The 21,072-nt window shown below is 37.7% G+C and overlaps 1 protein-coding gene across 1 annotated transcript; it reads left to right on the top strand.

Annotated features, from left to right (window-relative positions):
• The first annotated feature begins 17,426 nt into the window (after nt 1-17,426).
• On the top strand, nt 17,427-20,570 carry LOC131527579 (uncharacterized). The gene is made up of 2 exons (XM_058756793.1): nt 17,427-18,288; nt 19,393-20,570. Exons 1-2 carry the CDS (start codon nt 18,196-18,198, stop codon nt 20,047-20,049), a joined length of 750 nt encoding a protein of 249 aa, XP_058612776.1. The 5' UTR covers nt 17,427-18,195; the 3' UTR covers nt 20,050-20,570.
• The last annotated feature ends 502 nt before the right edge of the window (nt 20,571-21,072 follow it).

The raw sequence follows: 21,072 nt of genomic DNA, 5'->3' as shown, positions 1-21,072 counted from the left end.
AACATGTCCCCTACCCTACCTGCCATCTTTTTGATCATTTTATCATGAAAATATTTTTATTTCTTTAAAAAAACACGTGACCTTAGGCCTACATATAATGATCACAGAAACAAATCCACAGCTGAACCGCGGCAACAAGTAGTGGTGTTTTCGTAATCAGCGTAATTTGAAGGAATCAACTGAATGGATTGAACTCACTCGTTAAAACAGTGACTTGGCCCCACCTAGTGTCTGTTTTAGTTTCATATTAAATGTATCATTTAATAGATTGACATATTGACATATTTCTGCCTTTAAACTTTAAAACATTAATTTCATAACATTTTATGCATTTGTAGGCTTATTGCAGTGTAAATGCATTCAGTAATGATGTCTCCGGCTTTTGTTGACACTGATTGGATTTTTACTAGTACAGCCCTTTATTATTTTAACTGAGTTCATCGATTGGAATTATATATATATATATATATATATTTTAAATGCCCCTGGACATCAGTTTACAGGTTTGTTTCTGATGCTGTCAATGTTGTTTTTGGTTTTTGGTTACATTAAAAAACTGCAGTTAGCTCAAAAAGCTGAGGGTACACGACAGGCGCTGTTTGGATGAGCATGATGCTTGTATGTTCAATGCATGTCGTGTGTGTTTCACTAGCTCCGTTCCCGTGGACACCTCTTGTTTGACCCAATTCTGGATATTTCCATCCTAAGACGTGTGATTAATCCGTATCTAAAGCCGTGTCTACACCAAGAGAACCCATTATAATCAGTTGATGCGGTGACTGTCAACACGGGAAGAGGCGAGGCGACCAATCTTCTACAATAACCTCCTTCTATTCCGAATATTGGAAACATGCCTTGTATGCTTTGAAAGTGAAACCTAAAAACAGCGCGCATAAGAGAGCGACTGCATGCTTTCATGAGCTTCAGCAAATGCACGCGATCACAGATAGCAGGCTTCCCAGCCGAAAGAACCCCCCGCGTGAAACTGAAATAATAACGGTGATATAAGATTTTGGTCATATCGCCCATCTAAGTCATTCATCCCACACTATCAACAGGCGCGTCATATAGGCTACACTTCTTGTACTTCGTTTGGGCACCACAAGGTGTCACTGTGGCCTCAAGCTTACCCTCGACTACTCTGGCTCGATTGCTTTTCCTGACGAAACACGCCCTCCTCATTACCCTACGGACAAAGAAATGTATAAATAAATAAATGTGAAAATAAATAAATGTATAAATAAATAAATGTGGAAATATATAAATGTGGAAATAAATAAATAAATAAATACGTAAATAAATATATAAATGTGAAAATAAATAAAAGTGGAAATAAATAAATGTATAAATAAATGAATAAATAAATGTGGAAAAAAATGAAAAAATACATAAATAAGGAAATAAAATTATAAATAATCATTTATTTTTGCTTTTTTACTTTTCTTTGTACATTTATTTATACATTTATTTATTTATTTTTGCTTTTTTACATTTCTTTGTACATTTCTTTCTTTCTTTATTTATTTCTAAATATGGCAGGTTTGGTCCTCCATATTCATTTACCTTGTTCTGTGCTTTTAAAGCGTAATTAAATATGCTCAGGGACCCATTGCTCCGCATAAGGTGTTCCTCACATGTGCCGATTCATTCAAGAGTAGTTTACAACTCTGAAGAATGTGTGCCATGGTGACATGGACGATTTTGTAAAGACTTTTCACATGTCTGTAGTTGACTTAAACAAACATTTTAAATGAGCTGGAATGTTATGGGTAGAAGGATTGGTGCCTGCAAAAGCCATAAACTCGCTCTTCAAAGACGTGACCCTTCAAATCACGTGACCATCAGGCAAGATGTTACATCGTCATATGGTCTGTCTACATATGTTTCTTAGTAGACAACCAATAGTATATTTTCAGCTAAGGGTATGTTTCACCCTACTGATAAAGAGCGTTCAGAAAAGTGCGATATACAACAATAAGCGTAGAACTAGATCACATGCTCACCCTAGTAATAATCTAAGATATGGACACTTTTTATTTAGCCTTTTAAGCTGGAATATGTTTTGAAATCAAATAAACTGTTACATGTCTGCCTGTCTGGAATCCCCGTCGTCCTTATTTGGTTTAGTTCCGTTCCTCATTAGTTCATTATCTGTTATTGTCCCCACCTGAGTTTGATTACGTTGTTTGCTCTTTTGTTCTCTCTCCTTTAAAAGCCTTGAGTTCTCCATTTGTGTTTGTCGGTTCTAACGTTAATAAAGGGATAAGTGAGTTGAAGCCGTTTATTCTCTCATCATTCATTTATATTTATATGTGGTTCTCTACGCCACAACCACAGACTCGTAACATAAACTAAGTACAAGTCTCCTTTAAAAGGTTCAACTAAGTTTTTGAACACGTACTGTTGAATAAAAATCATAATTTAGGTTTGATTTACAAGTAAAAAATAAAAGATGTTATTTAAAACTTTTAAGATTTCATTTAAACAGTCATTTACTTTTGAAAGATCTTATTTAAATTCTTAAGATTATGCTATAATAATAATAAATATAATAAAAATAATTTTTTTAAGATGTCTTCGTTTCACTCTGGAAAAAAAAAGAAAAAAGGATAAAATCTCAGATCATCTGGTCAGTAACTCGACCCTCCCTTCTCTGTGAGGGTCTAAAGCAGACCCTCAGTTTCACATTGGAGATTACGTCAAAGAGGAGTTGCGAGTTTTGTTTTTATTTAATAATGTTTATAACTTAAACTTTTTTATTTTTATTTATTTTATTTTTTATTTTATTTTGGAAATCTTTAATTCCCAGTATGGACATCATTGTTCACAGAAAAAAATGTAAGACATTTTTATTGTCACATAGCCTGACTATTGTAAATGTGTATTTTTATATAGTATGTTACATATAATCACATTTTATTTATTGACATCTTTAAAAGACAAGAATGATGTGTTTTATTAGTTCAATAAACTTAAATAAATGCTGAATATGTGTTTAAAATATATGATGAATGATTTGCTTTAGTAGGTTGTTTTATAATGTTAATAAGCTTAATAAATATATAAAATAAATGCTAAATACGCTTAAAATGTATGATGAATGATTTGCTATAGTAACATGTTTGTTACTATGATAAATAATTCTCTGGGAGTTTTGGAGTTGAAGAAGTTTTGACATGTGTTTTTTCAGTATCTTAAAACATATTAATGGCCAAAGTCTGATTATGCTGTATTCAGCACAAACTGGGCTACATTAATACGCCGGCAGGATGAACACACATGTTCTTGAAATGTTTATGTATGCGCTTACTTGTTTATATGATTTATCAGAACACAAATTTGTATAGTGACATGGGTTCTACACTGATATAACAATGTTTCTTGAGTCGTCATAATTCAGATTGCTTAAAACAATATTTAATTTAAAAATGTAAACGTATTATGTGTTTTATAAGTTCAGTGAACTTAAGTAATTGTTGAAATATATGATTAAAATGTGTGATAAATGATTTGCTTTGCTTTGTTACTATGATGTGTTTTATAATTTCAATAAACTTAAATGTTGAATACTTGATTAAAATGAATTATGAATGATTTGCTTTCATAACATGGTAGTAGCATGCTGTCATATAATTATATATTTCCATATTCTTTAAAATAGAAATAAGTCTCTCTTTAGCTTCTTGAGTCCTCATAATTAAGATAGCTTGCAAACAATATTTTATTAAAAATGGTTGTAGCAGAATTCTGGTAGGCGTACAGTAAAAAATGATTTTGTCTATGGAGTGTAGTAATACTCCAAATGATTGTACCCACAAGCATAACTTTTTTTTAAATTAAAAAAATAAAAAAGTTTACTGCGATTTGAGATCCAGAAGAGATGTGTTCAGTTCTGGCATCACCTCCATCAATCTGATCCTGTTTCAGTCCAATATAAAGCCCTCCTCGCCAATGAAACCTCAGCAGAATCTCGTCCTCTAAACACGCTCGCTCTTCAGCTAGTCCATAAAACCCAGCTCCTCACTGACTACAGCTACAACCCCAAAGCCGTTATTAAAGAAATTGGCAAAAATCTGAAAGACACTCATGATGAATCTCTAAAAATACACTTTGACCTTCAAAATAAACTCCAATGCTACTCAACCCTAAACAGAACCACTAAATTTGCCAATTATTTATTGATTAATTCATTTACAGAAAGACAAATCCTCTCCAAATACAGATGAAGTAACCACGATTTAGAAATAGAGAGAGGAAGACATAGACCAACACGGACAGAGCGAGAGCAGAGGATCTGTAGACACTGTGATCTACAGCAGATAGAGAACGAGAAACACTTTCTGCTGATTTGTCCTAAATATCACAATGTGAGGGAAACATTTCTCCCCAGATTTGAAGCCCTGATCCCATCATTTACTGAGCTTAGTGATACTGAGAAAATGCCCTTCTTACTTGGAGAAGATGACAACAAAGCTGCACTAGCTGCTAAATATGTATTAACCATTCACAGTGTTGGGCAGTAACTAGTTACTAGTAATTTAGTTACTGTAATAATATTACTATAATAATAATATTGCAGTAACTAGTGGTGTAACTAATTACTAATAAGATTTCAGTAATAATATTACAGTTACTTTCCATAAAACAGCTTAGTTACTTAGTTACTTTTGATGCCTCAACCCCGCTGATTTAAAATCTAACAATCAAATAATTCCTAGATTTATTTTCATAATTTTCACGACTCGCACATGCATGTGATGCCCCCGGTGCAGCAGGCAAGCTTGGAATATGGAAAAGCTTACATTCAGCAGATAGAAATATTGCATTATATTTATTTTGTCAGGAAAAAAGATCTGTTGTGTAAGTTGTGGCTTTACTTTACTCTGGCATTACATCCCTCTGATCAGCATGTGGTACATTATATTAATATAATTAAAAATATTTTTGGAAAATTAAACCGTTTCTTACAAACTCATGTGATTTGATAAAATGCATAACAAAATTTAATCGCATATGGGTAACGGAAAAATTACTTCAAGCTATACATGACAATTAATTAGATGAATACAAGACTTCTACTTGAATGCCACTATCAATCGCTATTGAGTGTTTGTAATAACTTCTGACTGCGATCCAATGTGGATTTTGGTCAAATGATGAGGCAGAAATATGTTGTTAGTAACATTGTAGAAGAATTTTATGTGGAAGATACACAGTTACAACTACTGTGGGGTGTGAAGAAAACGTAATGTAATTAGCAGTGTAACTAATTACTGTTGCCAGAAAGTAATAAGTAAAGTAACAATATTACTTTTGAAAGGAATAACTAGTAATGAGTAATATATTACATTCTTTGAGTAACTAGCCCAACACTGACCATTCACAATGTTAGATGTTAATCATGATTAACTTGAAACTGACTTATATCTTTTCATTTATTTAGATGTATTTTATTGTTATTTAGGTTGTTATTTATGTTGTTGTTGTTATATATATATATATATATATATATATATATATATATATGTTAATGCTTTGGTAACATTGTGTTACACAGTCAACACAAGCTGAATTGAATTGAATTGAAAATTGACAGAGAGAGAGAGATCTCGCGAGAGAGAGGATAGCGACATGTGTAACACACCATAAAATTGATAAATTGTGACTGCTTGTTCCTGTGTAAGCTTACCGCTAAATTGTTCGTGACCATGTTTAATTATAAATATTTATTTTGTCGCGGCTACCAGAAACAGACTCCTAGAACTGTTATTTAAACAAGCTTCTTAAAACAAAACTGTAAATTACGCTGTCCACGGAACCACGGTTGCATCTGTCTAAACACACGATGCAATGGATCTCTGGATCGAATTTCTGAAAGGGAATTAAGAATTCCGAGCCGTCGACTTTTCATGTTTTTTAATCACACAGTTAGCGATGGGGCACAATTTTGAAGAGGATGAATAAAATAAGAAACTTTAAGAAACTAAAGTGACTGATGTGAAATAATTGAAAATATAAGGACTTCAGACGTATTAGGGAAGCATTAAAGTATACAAATCACACACACACACACACACACACACACACACATGAGAGCATACTCACTCGCAGAGAGAGGAAGAGAGAGAGAGAGCTAAAGTTTAAACTAAACACAAATTTGTAATCAGTTCGTTTGAGACCGACTGGTATACCGCGAAGACGCGTATTCTCTGCTTCCCCCTGAAGAATGTAAGACCATTTATATTTTTTAACCATTTTATTCGTTAAGGCAAACATTTTATTTTATTTTTATTTTATTTATTTATTTATTTTATCAATCATCGATAGCCTATTTTATTTAAATTCTTTTTATACAACCAACAGAATATATGCGTGTCTTAAAACTGTTCTGTTAAAAAATTGTTTATTTATTCTGATTTTGTCCTTAAAACCATTATCTTTTTCACACATATCCCATAGAGAGAGAGAGAGGGATGGTGAGAGAGAGAGCGCTCGCCTCAGAACCTGACACGCGCGCCCCAGATGAGAGGGGCGCTCGCTCGCCACACAGATGTTTCCATGAGTAAGATTGAAAACGGGGCATAATATCTTCAAAACATTACCCGACAGCTCATTTATGTTTTTTTTTCCCACCGCCGGATAACATAGCTCTTCTGTACTGTACAAAATGTACACATTCCCATCACACAAAATGTTCTGCATACGTTTTACTTTTTAATTTCTAAACCAAATCATATCAGAAGCTCATCACATACTTACCCCATAATTAAATCGCGGACTCTACATACATGTAATTTCAGAATAGGTACTCTTTAGTTCTAAAATACTTACAGTATAAATGCTTTATAATTTTGCAGGTTATACCCCCTTATTCCCCAAACGTTGCATATTGTTCCCTTATACCTACGAGTAGGTACTGTGGAGGTAAGCTATAGTTACAAATAGGTACTCTGTAAATTCTGTTTAATTATGCGGTACATTGCGGGCTGTAATCTAAAGCGTTACCGCTTTATGTCCTTGACTTGTATTTATTTATTGTCATGATTACTTTTATTTATTCTTTTACTCATTTATTCATGTTCATGTTTCCTGTTGTTGTCAGTAAATTAAATATAATTGTTTCATTAACATACACGTAATTTCAGAATAGGTGCCCTTTAGTTATTAAATACTCACAGTATAAATGCTTCATAATTCCGCAGGTTATTACCCTCTTATTCCCCAAACGCTGCATATTGTTCCCTTTTATCTAAGTATAGTGGAGGTACTCTATAATTACAAAATAGGTACGCTGTAAATTCTGTTTAATTATGCAGTACATTGCGGGCTGTAATCTAAAGCGTTGCCCACAAAGCTTTATTCAAACATATTGTTCTGACAATCATGTATTTACAGATGGTGAACCCCACGTCCTACTGCCATCTCAATACAGCTGTGCCAGTTCTGCAGGTTTATTCTGATAATGACCACCACAGCTGACCACCGTGTCCACCTTCACCTGTCTCTGCTGTCCATCACGTCCCTCATTGCTGCAGTCAGACTGAATCTGATCATGGATGAGAAAGGGACATCGAGGCTATCATTGCCTGAATGCACAGAGAGGATGAGGCCCCCGTACCACACAGTCTTGAACAAGAGCAGGAGAACGTGTGTGGGACAATCTGGCTGCCGATCCGTCTGCTCCAAACATTCGTGTGCCTGCTCTCCATGAGAACAACTACCTGTAAAACATTTACACAGAGTAAAAAATGTACATCTCATGTTGTCAGCATTCCATTTCTTGCCAAATTTCATTTCACATGTTTACAATTACATGCTATTTTTTTATTTAGCTTCATTACTTTTGTGGTGTAGTGATTGTAAGCAGAAGGTTGCTGGTTCGATCTCTGCAGTCGTCACCATCAGTGTGTCCTTCAGCAGGGCTCTTTACTCCGAGCTGCTCCAGGGCGATTGGGGTCCCTGTAATAAGAGCACTGTAAGTCACTTTGGATAAAAGTGTCTGCCAAATGCATAAATGTAAAAAAAAATAATAATTAAATGTAAAAATTAAAATGTAAGTGCTTTTTTTGTGCCTTGGGCACAAACGCTCAATAAAGCTGCTTATTTCTTAAGTTTTATTTCTTCAAGTTACTACTATAATATAAATGCTTAAATATATTTTATACAATTTATATTTGGGGCTTTAAAGGGTTAGCCTGACTACGTCAGACTTCATACTTCCACTCAATTTCATTTCGCTTCTGTACTCAGTCTGATATAGCAAACCATCTCTCAGTTTATCTCCGGCTCCACAGCAGTCGGGCCAATCAACGAACAGAAGGCGGGCTGAGAGCCGTGATGTAGACGCTAAACACCGAATTTAAGATTGTAGTTTAGGTTTAGGTGAGGGAAATCTAAAACGACAGCGCACATGGAGACACAGGATGCTATTCGCTCTGTTGTGTAGAATATTCATGGCATTTGCCAACTGAAGCCCGAACAAGAAGAGTGTTTGGTTCACATTTTGAATGGAGATGATGTTGTGGCCCTACTACCGACAGGTTTTGGGAAAAGTTTAATTTATCAACTGTTACCGATCGTCAGCAAGAAACTGGGGAGGCCAAAGTCCAGCAAGGCGATAATTGTGGATGCGTAGATTTACTTCACATAATCTGCAAAAGTCGTTCACAGCCATCTTCACTCCGGTGTTTCGCTCGATGGTTTTGTTTTCGCCCGCATACCTGTGTTTACAGCGGAAGTTCGAGGCGGCTGAGCCGCCGAATAACATACGTCATAACCAACCGTTATGTGATTGGCTTACGGCTACACCAATGATTTTAAACTTCAGACAAGCTCCCGCCCACGAGAAAGTAAACGCTTGTCAATTATGCCCTTCCAGACTCTTGTCTATGAAGCAAAGCGAAGTAGCAGAGTTTGGTATTACCAGGCTATTAAAGGGTTAGTTCATCCAAACATATAAATTCAGTCATTATTTACTCGCATCCACGCTGATCAATCCTTGTGTGTGTGTGTGTGTTTTTCCTGGGGCCTGTTTCAATAAAGAGGTTCAACCAATTCTGAGTTTAAACTTGATCTCTGAGTTGACTTACCGTGAGATGGGAAACTCAAGAGTTTTCGGTTTCAGAGCAGCTGAATTGTGTTAGTTTATTCAACTCTGAGTAGGTTGACTCTGAGTTTAGCACGTGCACCACAACTATGAAAAGTCATGATCAGTGGAACGCCGAAACTACGATTCACCATGGCAGTAGCTCCCGCCAAAAAGATGTTGGCGTACTTCCAAGACAATGCGTAACTTTGATTCTTAATAACTGTCAATAACTTAATAACTGTTATAATATCAGAGGTGAAAACTGTAAATTATTGAACTAATATTCATTTTAATGGTATCCCATGGTCAAAAAAAAAAAAAGGAAAAGACAGAAGAACGTGGCAGCAGCTAAAAATGAAGTATCAAAACACAATTCAATCAAGGTAAAGCTTTAAGCATAAAAGGTTCATGGGTGCAGGCTAAATGACTTTACAAACATTTGACATTAAATATCATTCAGTGCCTATTTCAATGCGCTGCAGCTTTTTCCACACAGTCTAACACTCTTTTCACATAATTAAATATTCTCTAATCCAACCTGTTACATTTCTTAATTGGAGTAATAAAATTAACTACTGACTTGTCGACAGCAAGAAGGCAGAATCTCCAAAAAAAGGGGGGAGAACCTGCACCAGCAGCACTGACAGATGAAGAGGAGATTGTAACACTCCCAAACATAAATCAAAAGGAGAGACCAAAAAGGTCCGGACTGGACAAGATAAATTTAATTGGGCAGCAATAGCAAGAAGACTCAAGCACACAACTTTAACAGATACAAAAATACACTTTTATTCTTATAAAATACAACAAATATTAAAACCTCAAGAGGGCAAGGCAGCAGGTTGAGATGATTATCACATATATATATTTCAATTCGCAATGTATTTGGCAAATAACCAATTACCCAGGATAAAAGAACAACATACAGCAAGGTATTCAGCAGAGGGTTTCAACCTATTAAAGTTAATTCATGTGCCCACCAATTATAGACGATTTCATTACACAGCAAACACTAGAAGTACAACAATTCATAAGTGCATAAATTAAATACCACACATTAATCCACACCAAAAGAAAAATCACTCAATACAAGCCAAAACCACTCTGACTAACTACTTAGCCATCGTCACAATAAAGTAGAGTATGGTACATGAAGGACAACCTACACTAATACCCTCTGCGCACACACACTCACCTACAAACACATATACACAAATACAAACGCTGGGGGACCGGCTACAACTAATCGATCACATTAAACCAGGCCTCCCCAGCGACTAAAACACTAAATACAACCACAAATGAATTAACCATAGATACAGGCAAATAATGGGCTACTAGCCTTCTTACCCGCCACCGGACATGGGGTACAGCGTTCGTGGGAAAAACCACCGGCGGCCGCCAAACTTTAATTGGGGAAGCCCCAAAACTGCAAACTATACCTCCCAATCGCTTCGCACCCGTCGCACAAAAACAACCAGCCCACGTCCCGACACGGCAGCCTTGGCAAGAAGCTCAGCAGCCCTCACATACAAAATCCCTCCCAAACAACAACAGACCTCATACCTTTATTGATTCCACTAGAAATGCAACACAGGTGTTTGTCTCCTTCCCCTAATGGGACATAAGGCAGATACTACGGGCGCAACCACTGACGCCCCTCCCCTTGCCTAAATGAAGGGCTTACATCCACCCCCCCTACTCCAAATGTGTCCACACATTCCCAAATACCTCACATTCTATAACGTAAAGGCAACAGGCCCTTTGTGGCTCGCGTGGACCGCCTCAAGTACTCAGTCTGTGAAACATATGGGCTAGATGGACCTTCCCTCAATGCAGTCTGTGATGTCTCTTCAACAATGTCCATATTAGAGGTCGCTCCTCCATCCCTCTGTATGGGTGCTGGTGGCCCTGTAAGACAGCCCCCCACCCAAGGATACATACAGCAATTACTGTTCACAGGATTGACATTAGACTCAGAAGGTGAAACCTCAACACTTTTCCCTTCTAAAGGCAAGGCTATATCAAATTTACATGGGCTTAACATATTACAATGCAAAACCCAGGAGCGATGGTGGGAATATGCGTGTCATCATTGCATCCGACCACACTGGAAATCCTGAGGGAAATTCTGATTACTTCCAGAGGTCACAGAAAGATGTTATCAAGTGAACGTCATTTATCAGATTAGCCTCATTTAAACCGATTTTTACACCACTGATTTACAGTCCTGTGAAACTCCTCTTTGACGGATTTTTGCCCAGAGAACAATTCTCAGAATGAGTGTGAGAGGGATGCACACTTTCCTTAAAATCTGCATACAGCGGGTTTATAATGTAATCTGCATCTCCGATGTTTTAAAGTGCATTTTTCTTATTTTGCAAATTATCTGTCAATGGGGTAAGAAATTAAAAATATTCTTGTTTCAGTTTGCATTAAGATTATTTTTCTTACCCTATGGCAGACAATTTTACTTGTTTACGTAAAATGCACTTAAAAGGAAAATCCCCCAGAAAAGACTAAATATCTTAGACCATTTTTCATCTATAAAATGCATATTAAGACTTTTTAGATATTTGTACTTGAAATAAGACAAAAATACTCAGTAAGAAAAGCATTTTTTTGTTTGCTCCCGACCAGGTTAGGTTCACAGAGTAAGTTATCACGGTAACTGACTAAGTATAAGTTACCTCTCTTTCAGAAACGGGCTTGACTTACCCTTCTTTATAGGGTTTGACAAACCTCCCATTTTGAAACGGAAAACCCAGAGTTTCCCTCATTTCAGGGTTAACATACTAAGAGTTTTCACTTAACCTCCTTTCTGAAACGGGCCCCTGAATACAAAAGGTGGTTTTGGTCAAGTTTGTTCTGCTGGATTCTGTTCATACAATATCAGTCAATGAAGCCTGACTTTCAGAAGCTTCGTGACCTTATTTGATTATGCTTTTGAAGCTTCTGAAACTTGGGTTTCATTGACTGATGTTGTATGAACAGAAATCAGCAGGACAAGAAGAGACTACAGCAACATCCGGTCCAGATAAGGTCAGGTGCAGTGATGGAGCATCTCATCCATGGCACTGGATCATTTCCAGTATGCTGTTGTGGACTTCTCCTTTCTCAGTTGTAGAATTATTACCTAATTCATCTGATATGCGATTCCCTGATCAATCCTCTAATAGAAACGTGAGGAAGAGGTCAGATAAAAAGAAGGTTGATTTTGATGATTTTTTAGTTCAGGGACTACAAAGGGACTGGAGTAGGGAGGTCAAGAAACAGGAGAAGAAGGAACGTCGCAGACGGGCCCAAGAGAGAGCGAGAGGACCAGAAAATCATCTTCAAGATGAAGGCAATATTGAGACTGATGAGAAAACAGGAAACGACAAATAAAAGAATAATGAAATTAATAAGAGAGATGATTGAATTATGTGATTATTCAGATGAACTGCAAAAGTTAACAAATGATTTAGAGACAGTGAAACTCTAAAACTCCTGTTATAAAAATATGAGTGTTGAAAGCTATGTATAAATATATCTTATGTCGAAACCATAGATGATTATAATCTTGTAGGTTTAACGGTTATATAGTTGCTGTGCTTATTTTGTAACATAACGGTTACAAGTAAGAGGATGCACTTTGCATTTCCATGCAAGGTGGAACCTTTAGCTAAACCGTGGCATAAGATGCTCTTAACACCTGCTAGAGGTGTTATATTGTGGTTTAGGTATATAGTTCTATATGTTGCTTATGTTTGAAAAAGGTGTCATAATTTTTCCTATAGTTTAAAATAGAACTAGACACGCTTGCTATCTAGAGATGTTGTAATATTTCCTTCTGAACTTTTGACATTACTTTTGTACAGACTCTGACATAAAGGTCATGTTTCCTGCCTGGGATGGAGGAGGCAGTTACAAGGGGTGTAAGAACTATATAAATGCTTGTTAGACTATATGTCAGGGCCGACACTTCGTGGTGAAGACTATTCGCTGTTATTTTATTGTTATTTGCTTATGAGTTATTTGTTTTTTAATAAAACGAAACCAATGCTTTGGTGATTCGTTAACCTTTTAAACAAGTCTCTGAGTGATTAATTAATAATAATAACTCGTTATCTGAACCTGAATATATTCTAAACGAGCTCCCAGAGGTACGAATTTGACTGAGCCAGGACGGTCACCGGCGGGGAAGCATCCGGAATCATTAAAAGCATCCATCCAGATAAGAGGTAAATATGCATTTGCTATTTATGAGGTACTTATGGATGATGAAGATGTGAATAATGGATTTTTGGGTCTTTTAACCGGTATAGAAACACAACATGGCGCCCAAACGTGTGGGGCTCGTATATTTAAGAATAAAAATTCAGGATAGCGTTGAAGCGAATAGTAGTAAGTCCTTACACATTTGCAGTTGTTGTGATAATCCAGAGGGAGTTATGAAAACGCGCGCGCAGGCTTAGAAAAGACCTGAAAGAAATAAAGAAATAAAGAGAAAAACAGCAGAAAACTTAGAGGATAAGTATTGCTGTTACATGAAGTGGTCCCAGATAAAATTCATAAGGAATTAATGGGACAAATGGTGACAATAAATTTAAACAAGGAAGAGCTTGGCGGACGGTTGGTTTGGACCAGTCCCACGCAGGCTAAATGCGGATCCGGTCCCATCCCATGGGAAGAAATCCGGTTGATTGCATCCGTTGTGAGTATCAGAATACTTGAGGGAGCAGAAATCCCACCTTTCATATACTCGAGTAAAGGAGGTAGGGATGGATTTCCGAAAGTAAGAGTTTTTGATGAATCCGGGGGAGAAATTAAAAATATCCCTCTAAGGAGTTGGACTTCTCTAGACGAAGATGACCCAGGAGAGGCATCTGAAAGAGAATCTATTGCTCCGAGTTTTACACCCCGAAGAGAGGGGGAAGTAAGGCTAGATCCTAGTGCTCCACCGCAAAATAACCCCGAAAGCCCAAATGACGAGTTCGAGCCGATAGGAGAAGAACCGTATAGGGTGTACTTCGCGAGAGGAAAAAATCTAATCGTTCTTAAAGAAGGGCGTTTAGAAGATGAGGAAGAACCGTGTGTTTTGGTGTGTGCATCTAATAAATTCCTATATCACAGGGCTGGAGTGGCCGGCGCTCTCAGAGAGCGAGCCGGACCGAAATTCCAGGAAGAATCGTATAAAATAATGCAACGAAGAAAGAGTCCTGTTAAAACGGGCGATGTGTTATTGCAAAAAATAGGAGGTCCAAATGGGAAACCTGTAATGCATGCGATCGGTCATGAGAAAGGTCAGAGAAGTGATATAGAAGAAGAACTGACAGCAATGCTCACACTAGACGGTATAATAGATAAAATATGTCTGTTATCCAGAGAAAATAATTATCACACGGTGGCAATACCTATAATATCAGGGGAAATTTTCGGTTTTAATGATGTTGTCATGGGAGTAGCCCTCGTGAACACATTAAGACGGAAAACAGACCGAACCGAGTGGCCTAGAATGTGGATGGTCTGTCATCCAGACGCATCAGTGCTGAGAACCATCACAGACAGAGTGAATGAAGACCAGACTGCAGGTGAAGGAAGCTCAGATCAGAGAAGCACTGCTAGGCAAGAACAGCAGACGGCCGCACAGACCAGAGTAATGGAAGAAGAGCCGATCCCCGATTACCCTATATTAAGGCGAACAACGACATCTAGAGGTAAGAAGAACCAAATAGAAAATCCGTTCTATAAATCCAAACTAGGAGATAGTTTTGAGACATTCCAGCTAGGAAAGGGTTTATACAGGCCTACTCACGCTAAAAGTAAAAGGCAGAAACTAATCTAGACAGGGAAAGGCAATGGAATGCCGAGTATGCACCTGGGATTACGTGTGGACAACTTTGGAGTCTGTTAAACGGGGAGACGCAGCCGCAGTCCTATCAGACGCTTCGCTGACTCAGCGGGCGAAACGAGCAATACTTGCTCAAAAGGATTTAACGAACAAAGCGGCGCTAGAGAGGTTAGTCAGGAAAGGGGTTGGTGACGAAGTATTCGAGGAATACTATTCTGATCCCGGACCTGAATCTGAAAGTTCAGACAGTGAACATGAAGAGGAAGATGATAGGGATTCGGCATACGAGGAGTTAATATTGCCTAGGAGCGAACTCCAAGAAACGTAACGCCGATTCCAAAGGGAACTCTATCAGTTCCTAGAAGGTTGAGATTTAGGATTTAACACCCGACTTAGAAGAAGAGCCTTATCGCAAACCAGAACAGAAATGGAAAAGAGCAGAAGAGAGGGCAGAAAAGAATGATCCTAAATTCCGAACACAGAAAGAAAGGAGATTTAGAGATCAATCGAAGCCCAGAACATTTCAAACGAAAGTGAAAGAGGAAAAAGCAGTTACATTAGTCCAGACAAATGGGAGAAAATGAGTGCAGAAGATAAGGAACGTGTGATAGCCGAGAGAGGCAGAAACAAACCACCAAATAAAATAGGCAGGGTGAGGGTGGAAAGCCCAAACGGTGATAAAGCAAAGGAGTCGAAGAAATAGAGGACGTGAGAGTGAAAAGAAAGAGAGGGCAAAAGAAGCTCGTGAATCCATAGGAAATAGCGGCTCCCTTAAACACGCTTTATCAAAAACAGAAGAGATTGATAAAAATTATATAAAGTGTATGATCAAACTAAATTTCGAATTGACACAGGAGCTGATTTCAGCGTTCTGAGAAAATCAGAAAACATGATGAATTATTAGACGTAGTGAAGGTAAACGTCCATTGTTACCACCAGGTGTCGCACACGAGACAAGATAGTGAAGCCGCTGGGGAACAGAGAAGTAGACAGGCTCATTGGCCAAGTGAAGATGCCGGAAATAACAGAGTTGTTTCAGAAAATGCACGACAATTGAACCATCCGAGTGTAAATATGATTCAAATGGAATTGAGGCTACGTAATCTAAAGATACCTAATTGGCGCACTCGTTACAGAGAAATGAGGAAAGACTGTAAGATTTGCAGGAAATTTATGACTGCAAAAGGGTGCGAGGAAAGCCAACTACCAAAAGAATATCCTGGCCAGGAGGTGAGCATAGACTTCGGGGTCAGCCGCTGCCACGAAAGCAGGAAGTTGTTATTTTTTACTGGCTATCGATAATCACACAAAGAAAATTATGTTGTGGCCCATGAGGTCAGCCTTAGAAAAGAATGTAGTAGATTGTTTGCGAGAATGGATAAAATGGGAAGGTAAAATGGAGAGTTTGAGGGCAGATGGAGCACACAACATAAGCGGGAAGTTGGTCAAGATTTCTGTAAAGAGAATAAAATAATACTGACTAAAAGTATTCCGTATCGAGCGAATACAAATGGAATAGCAGAACGTGCAGTGCGTACTGTTAAGGAGTGGTTTGCTAAAAACAGAATGTTAGGTGATTGGGACACAAAGATTGATGAGTGCTTGCTGGATCTTAACAGGTGCCGAGCACAGGCCGACCCAAAAGGGAGAGGCGGACAAGAGCAAACAGAGGAAAGAGTAAAGGACAATCCGAAATTCCAAGTAGGTGATCAGGTCATTCTTACAAGAAGACGAAAGGTAGGAAGATTCTCTGAAGGCTTGGGGACAGTAGATGTAGTTAAACAATAACAGGATCTAACACTGTCGAGTTAGAAAATAACGGAATTCAGAGTAATAAAGACTTGATAAAGAAATAATAGATGGAGTTGATAAATGCGATAATTAATCAACGAGGATTAATTAGGGTGGAGCACCATAAGCATGGATCAAGAGCATTTCTGTGGTTGCAGCCAGAAATAGAAAGGTTTCTCGGCTTCAGAGGAGAGCAGAATAAAGCAGCAGAGAATGCTGTCAGGCCATATTGCTGTGTGATATGCGACCAGTTATGTGCCATGCCCAGTCTTTCAGGATGTAATGAAAAAAGAGAGATGGGTGCTGAGTGGACGACTCACAGACAGTCTCATGTGGAGATGTCTGGGGTTGTGATATGCGATAATTGTCGGTCAGGCCACCCAAAGCTACGGATTGACTCATATAAAGTATCCGTAGGCTCAGAGGGGCTGTGTAACTGTACTTGGAGTGGTGCAGCAGTAGTCAACTGTCAAATGTGTAAGGCAAAAAATAGGAAATTGATGTCTTCCCGTGCTTTGTGGGAGAGTTTGAGGGTTATTAAACCTTTAGGCCTTTTAAAGACGGAATAATGTGTAAATTTTCCAGACATCCCTACTTGGGCTTGAGAGAGCATGAGCGGAACGCGTGGCTAGACGCTAGGTTCCCCATGTTGCCCTGGGACAAGGAGGAAATAAGAGAGAGAGTTCTCCAAGAGAGGGAAGAGCACGTGCGAGATATAAAGAGAAGAGACCGAGAGAAGGACTTGACTCTTACTGACATAGAGTCCGCAAAGTGGAATTTTACTCTATGGCACGAGCCGATTTTGAGATGTTTCCCTGAGACGGATCTGAAACAAGGATCACGAGGGAAAGTAGGCTTCCGTATTATGTTACTGGGGCAATGGTCTGGTTCCCTTACCATGGACTTAAAGAGTAATATAGCTAATAGATATGAGGAACTAAATATATTTGGAATGGGTTATTGGATTTTTTTATTAGCGCAGGATGGTATGTTTTGTACGGAGGATTAATAGTGTTAGGATTAATCTTACTGTTCATTATTGTAAAATGTTCTTGTGCTGCTATGGGTGCACGGATGTGTGCTAAAACTGTAGGAAAAAGTGACGAGTTGATGGTTATAGAAAAGTTGATAGACTTTCAAGCTAAAGGTCACAACCGTTTTAGGAGACGGAAAAAGAGTATTTCAGAGCACCCTTTGTTATAGAAATGATGGCGGAGTGGAAAGACACCTGTTACAGAAATAACGTTAGAGAGGAAATAGGAGGAGCTGAGAACGTATAGAAAATATAGGGCAAGACGAACAAACAAAAGACCACTCATCGCTGAGGGGGGCATCTGGTAACTGATAACCCTGAAACTTGGAAAAACCTAGAAGTATATGACATTGGGCAAAAAGCAAAATTATTAATTGCATAAAATAATATTTTTGAGAACCAATTGTTCACGGTAAGACCAACAGAGATCTAACATTGATAAAGCTTAGTATGGCATCCAACGGGACAAACAACCTCACCACTAACGGAACGGCTGATGAAGTTGGAGAATTTCCTCAGGCAATATCCGAAACTTTTATTCAGGTTGGTGAATGGGGCGTATATTTTTTATGGATGTTGATACAAGGAGTAAACAAAAATCTCTGGTGGCACTTTATAACTGGATGTTTTCAATTGATAAGAATAATATTAATGAAGAGACTAAGTAAAATTATTCTGGTTTGCCATTTAATTGTGGTATCAGAAGGATGGAGTAAAATACTTGGTGTTAGAGGGTTAATAGCGTTAACCTTGACCAGTATATACAAATTGTGTATTGATGTGACCATGAAAGTTACGGGAAGGAATGATTTTATTATGTGGTGCGAAATAGCAATTATAGTGATTGATGCAATATACCTACTAGGGGTATTGTTTGCTAAGTACGGAAGAGAAGCTTATCTTTGGATAATCATAGGAGTTATGACTTTAAGTGCATTTTGCTAGGATGTTATTTGCAAAATGAAAATATTCTGTTGATGGGTATAATGTTTTGATGAATAGATGGGATAAAATGAAAAGAAACTTAAAGAATGTGTAGGCTGTTGCCAAAGATTGACAGATGTGAACTCAGCCGAACCATTCTCTGCCTGATTTTCAGGACCTGGCAGGATGGAGCGAGCTGAATCAGATAATATATGAGACATCCTGCAGAACCGAAGAAACAGAAAAGTCATAGGCAAATGCAAATTTGTTACGGTGTGGCGGTTCCACAAGACAAATATTTTTTGAATTAATCAATGGACAAAGGCACTGCACTAGATGTATGAGAATGCCTAATAATAAGGTAATAGATGGACTAGGTAAAGAGGTTCCTATATGGACCCAAGTTCATTGTATGACTACAAGACATGGAGTATGCGAAAGATGGCAGTTAAAAATAAATGGTTTTATTGATATAACATTACGAAAAGATGAAAATGGTATATTTCATATCCCTTGGTGGATTAAATTATGTGTAGTAGGGCGACAATATGAACGACAAGGATCTAAATCAGGACGGACAGTAATAATTTTCCAATTATTAGAATTCTTAGAGCTAACAGAGAAGGAAGAATGGAATGGCAAAGAATTTAAGAAAATTCAAACAGTTGTGAGTACAGGTGTGTTCGGCTTAGGCTTTGTTGATGGTCCTAGTTTCTTTTACAGGCCTCTGCAGTGATGGTACAGGAGAATTCCGGTCATTTGATCGAAATGACTCTTGGGCGGTTTTTTCATGCGGCCTGGTATCGGCCCAGAATCGCAGGACGAGTCTATTTCTCTCTGGCAGCATTGCGGGTTCTTGTGGATAGAGATGGGGATCTCAATGAATGTCTTATGCACGATAGCCCTAGAAAGCAAGATATTCTTCCTATTTGGGAAATGAGGAGATTTGTAGAGATTACATTTTTCAGAAGATGGAAAAACATTTTTGATGTTTATATTGAGAAAAAATTTACAAGTGATAGAATTGGCACAACCTTTATGAAATGTGTTGAAGATAGATTACCAGTAGATGGTCAACTTACTAGAGAATTAGATCAGATAACCGCAAGAGAGGGTGTAGAATTATTACCTAATTCATCTGATATGCGATTCCCTGATCAATCCTCTAATAGAAACGTGAGGAAGAGGTCAGATAAAAAGAAGGTTGATTTTGATGATTTTTTAGTTCAGGGACTACAAAGGGACTGGAGTAGGGAGGTCAAGAAACAGGAGAAGAAGGAACGTCGCAGACGGGCCCAAGAGAGAGCGAGAGGACCAGAAAATCATCTTCAAGATGAAGGCAATATTGAGACTGATGAGAAAACAGGAAACGACAAATAAAAGAATAATGAAATTAATAAGAGAGATGATTGAATTATGTGATTATTCAGATGAACTGCAAAAGTTAACAAATGATTTAGAGACAGTGAAACTCTAAAACTCCTGTTATAAAAATATGAGTGTTGAAAGCTATGTATAAATATATCTTATGTCGAAACCATAGATGATTATAATCTTGTAGGTTTAACGGTTATATAAGTTGCTGTGCTTATTTTGTAACATAACGGTTACAAGTAAGAGGATGCACTTTGCATTTCCATGCAAGGTGGAACCTTTAGCTAAACCGTGGCATAAGATGCTCTTAACACCTGCTAGAGGTGTTATATTGTGGTTTAGGTATATAGTTCTATATGTTGCTTATGTTTGAAAAAGGTGTCATAATTTTTCCTATAGTTTAAAATAGAACTAGACACGCTTGCTATCTAGAGATGTTGTAATATTTCCTTCTGAACTTTTGACATTACTTTTGTACAGACTCTGACATAAAGGTCATGTTTCCTGCCTGGGATGGAGGAGGCAGTTACAAGGGTGTAAGAACTATATAAATGCTTGTTAGACTATATGTCAGGGCCGACACTTCGTGGTGAAGACTATTCGCTGTTATTTTATTGTTATTTGCTTATGAGTTATTTGTTTTTTAATAAAACGAAACCAATGCTTTGGTGATTCGTTAACCTTTTAAACAAGTCTCTGAGTGATTAATTAATAATAATAACTCGTTATCTGAACCTGAATATATTCTAAACGAGCTCCCAGAGGTACAATTTGACTGAGCCAGGACGGTCACCGCGGGAAGCATCCGAATCATTAAAAGCATCCATCCAGATAAGAGGTAAATATGCATTTGCTATTTATGAGGTACTTATGGATGATGAAGATGTGAATAATGGATTTTTGGGTCTTTTAACCGGTATAGAAACACAACACAGTGCACACACCAGTCTGCAAACATTTCAGATCCTGCAAAGATACACAAACACAAAACAAAAGCAGCAATTTTAACAGCACGGTGTCATTTGATTT

The sequence above is a fragment of the Onychostoma macrolepis genome, chromosome 02, assembly GCF_012432095.1.
Source record: "Onychostoma macrolepis isolate SWU-2019 chromosome 02, ASM1243209v1, whole genome shotgun sequence".
NCBI lineage: Eukaryota > Metazoa > Chordata > Actinopteri > Cypriniformes > Cyprinidae > Onychostoma > Onychostoma macrolepis.
The sequence above is the reverse complement of the archived record's forward strand: the minus strand, read 5'-3'. Positions and strand labels throughout refer to the sequence as shown.

What these genes read in the sequence shown, in the direction of transcription:
- LOC131527579 (XM_058756793.1), top strand. Translation starts at nt 18,196, where the DNA reads ATGGCATCCAACGGGACAAACAACCTCACCACTAACGGAACGGCTGAT. An exon ending in TATCCGAAACTTTTATTCAG is followed by an intron (nt 18,289 to 19,392) that starts GTTGGTGAATGG and finishes TTTCTTTTACAG; the next exon opens with GCCTCTGCAGTGATGGTACA.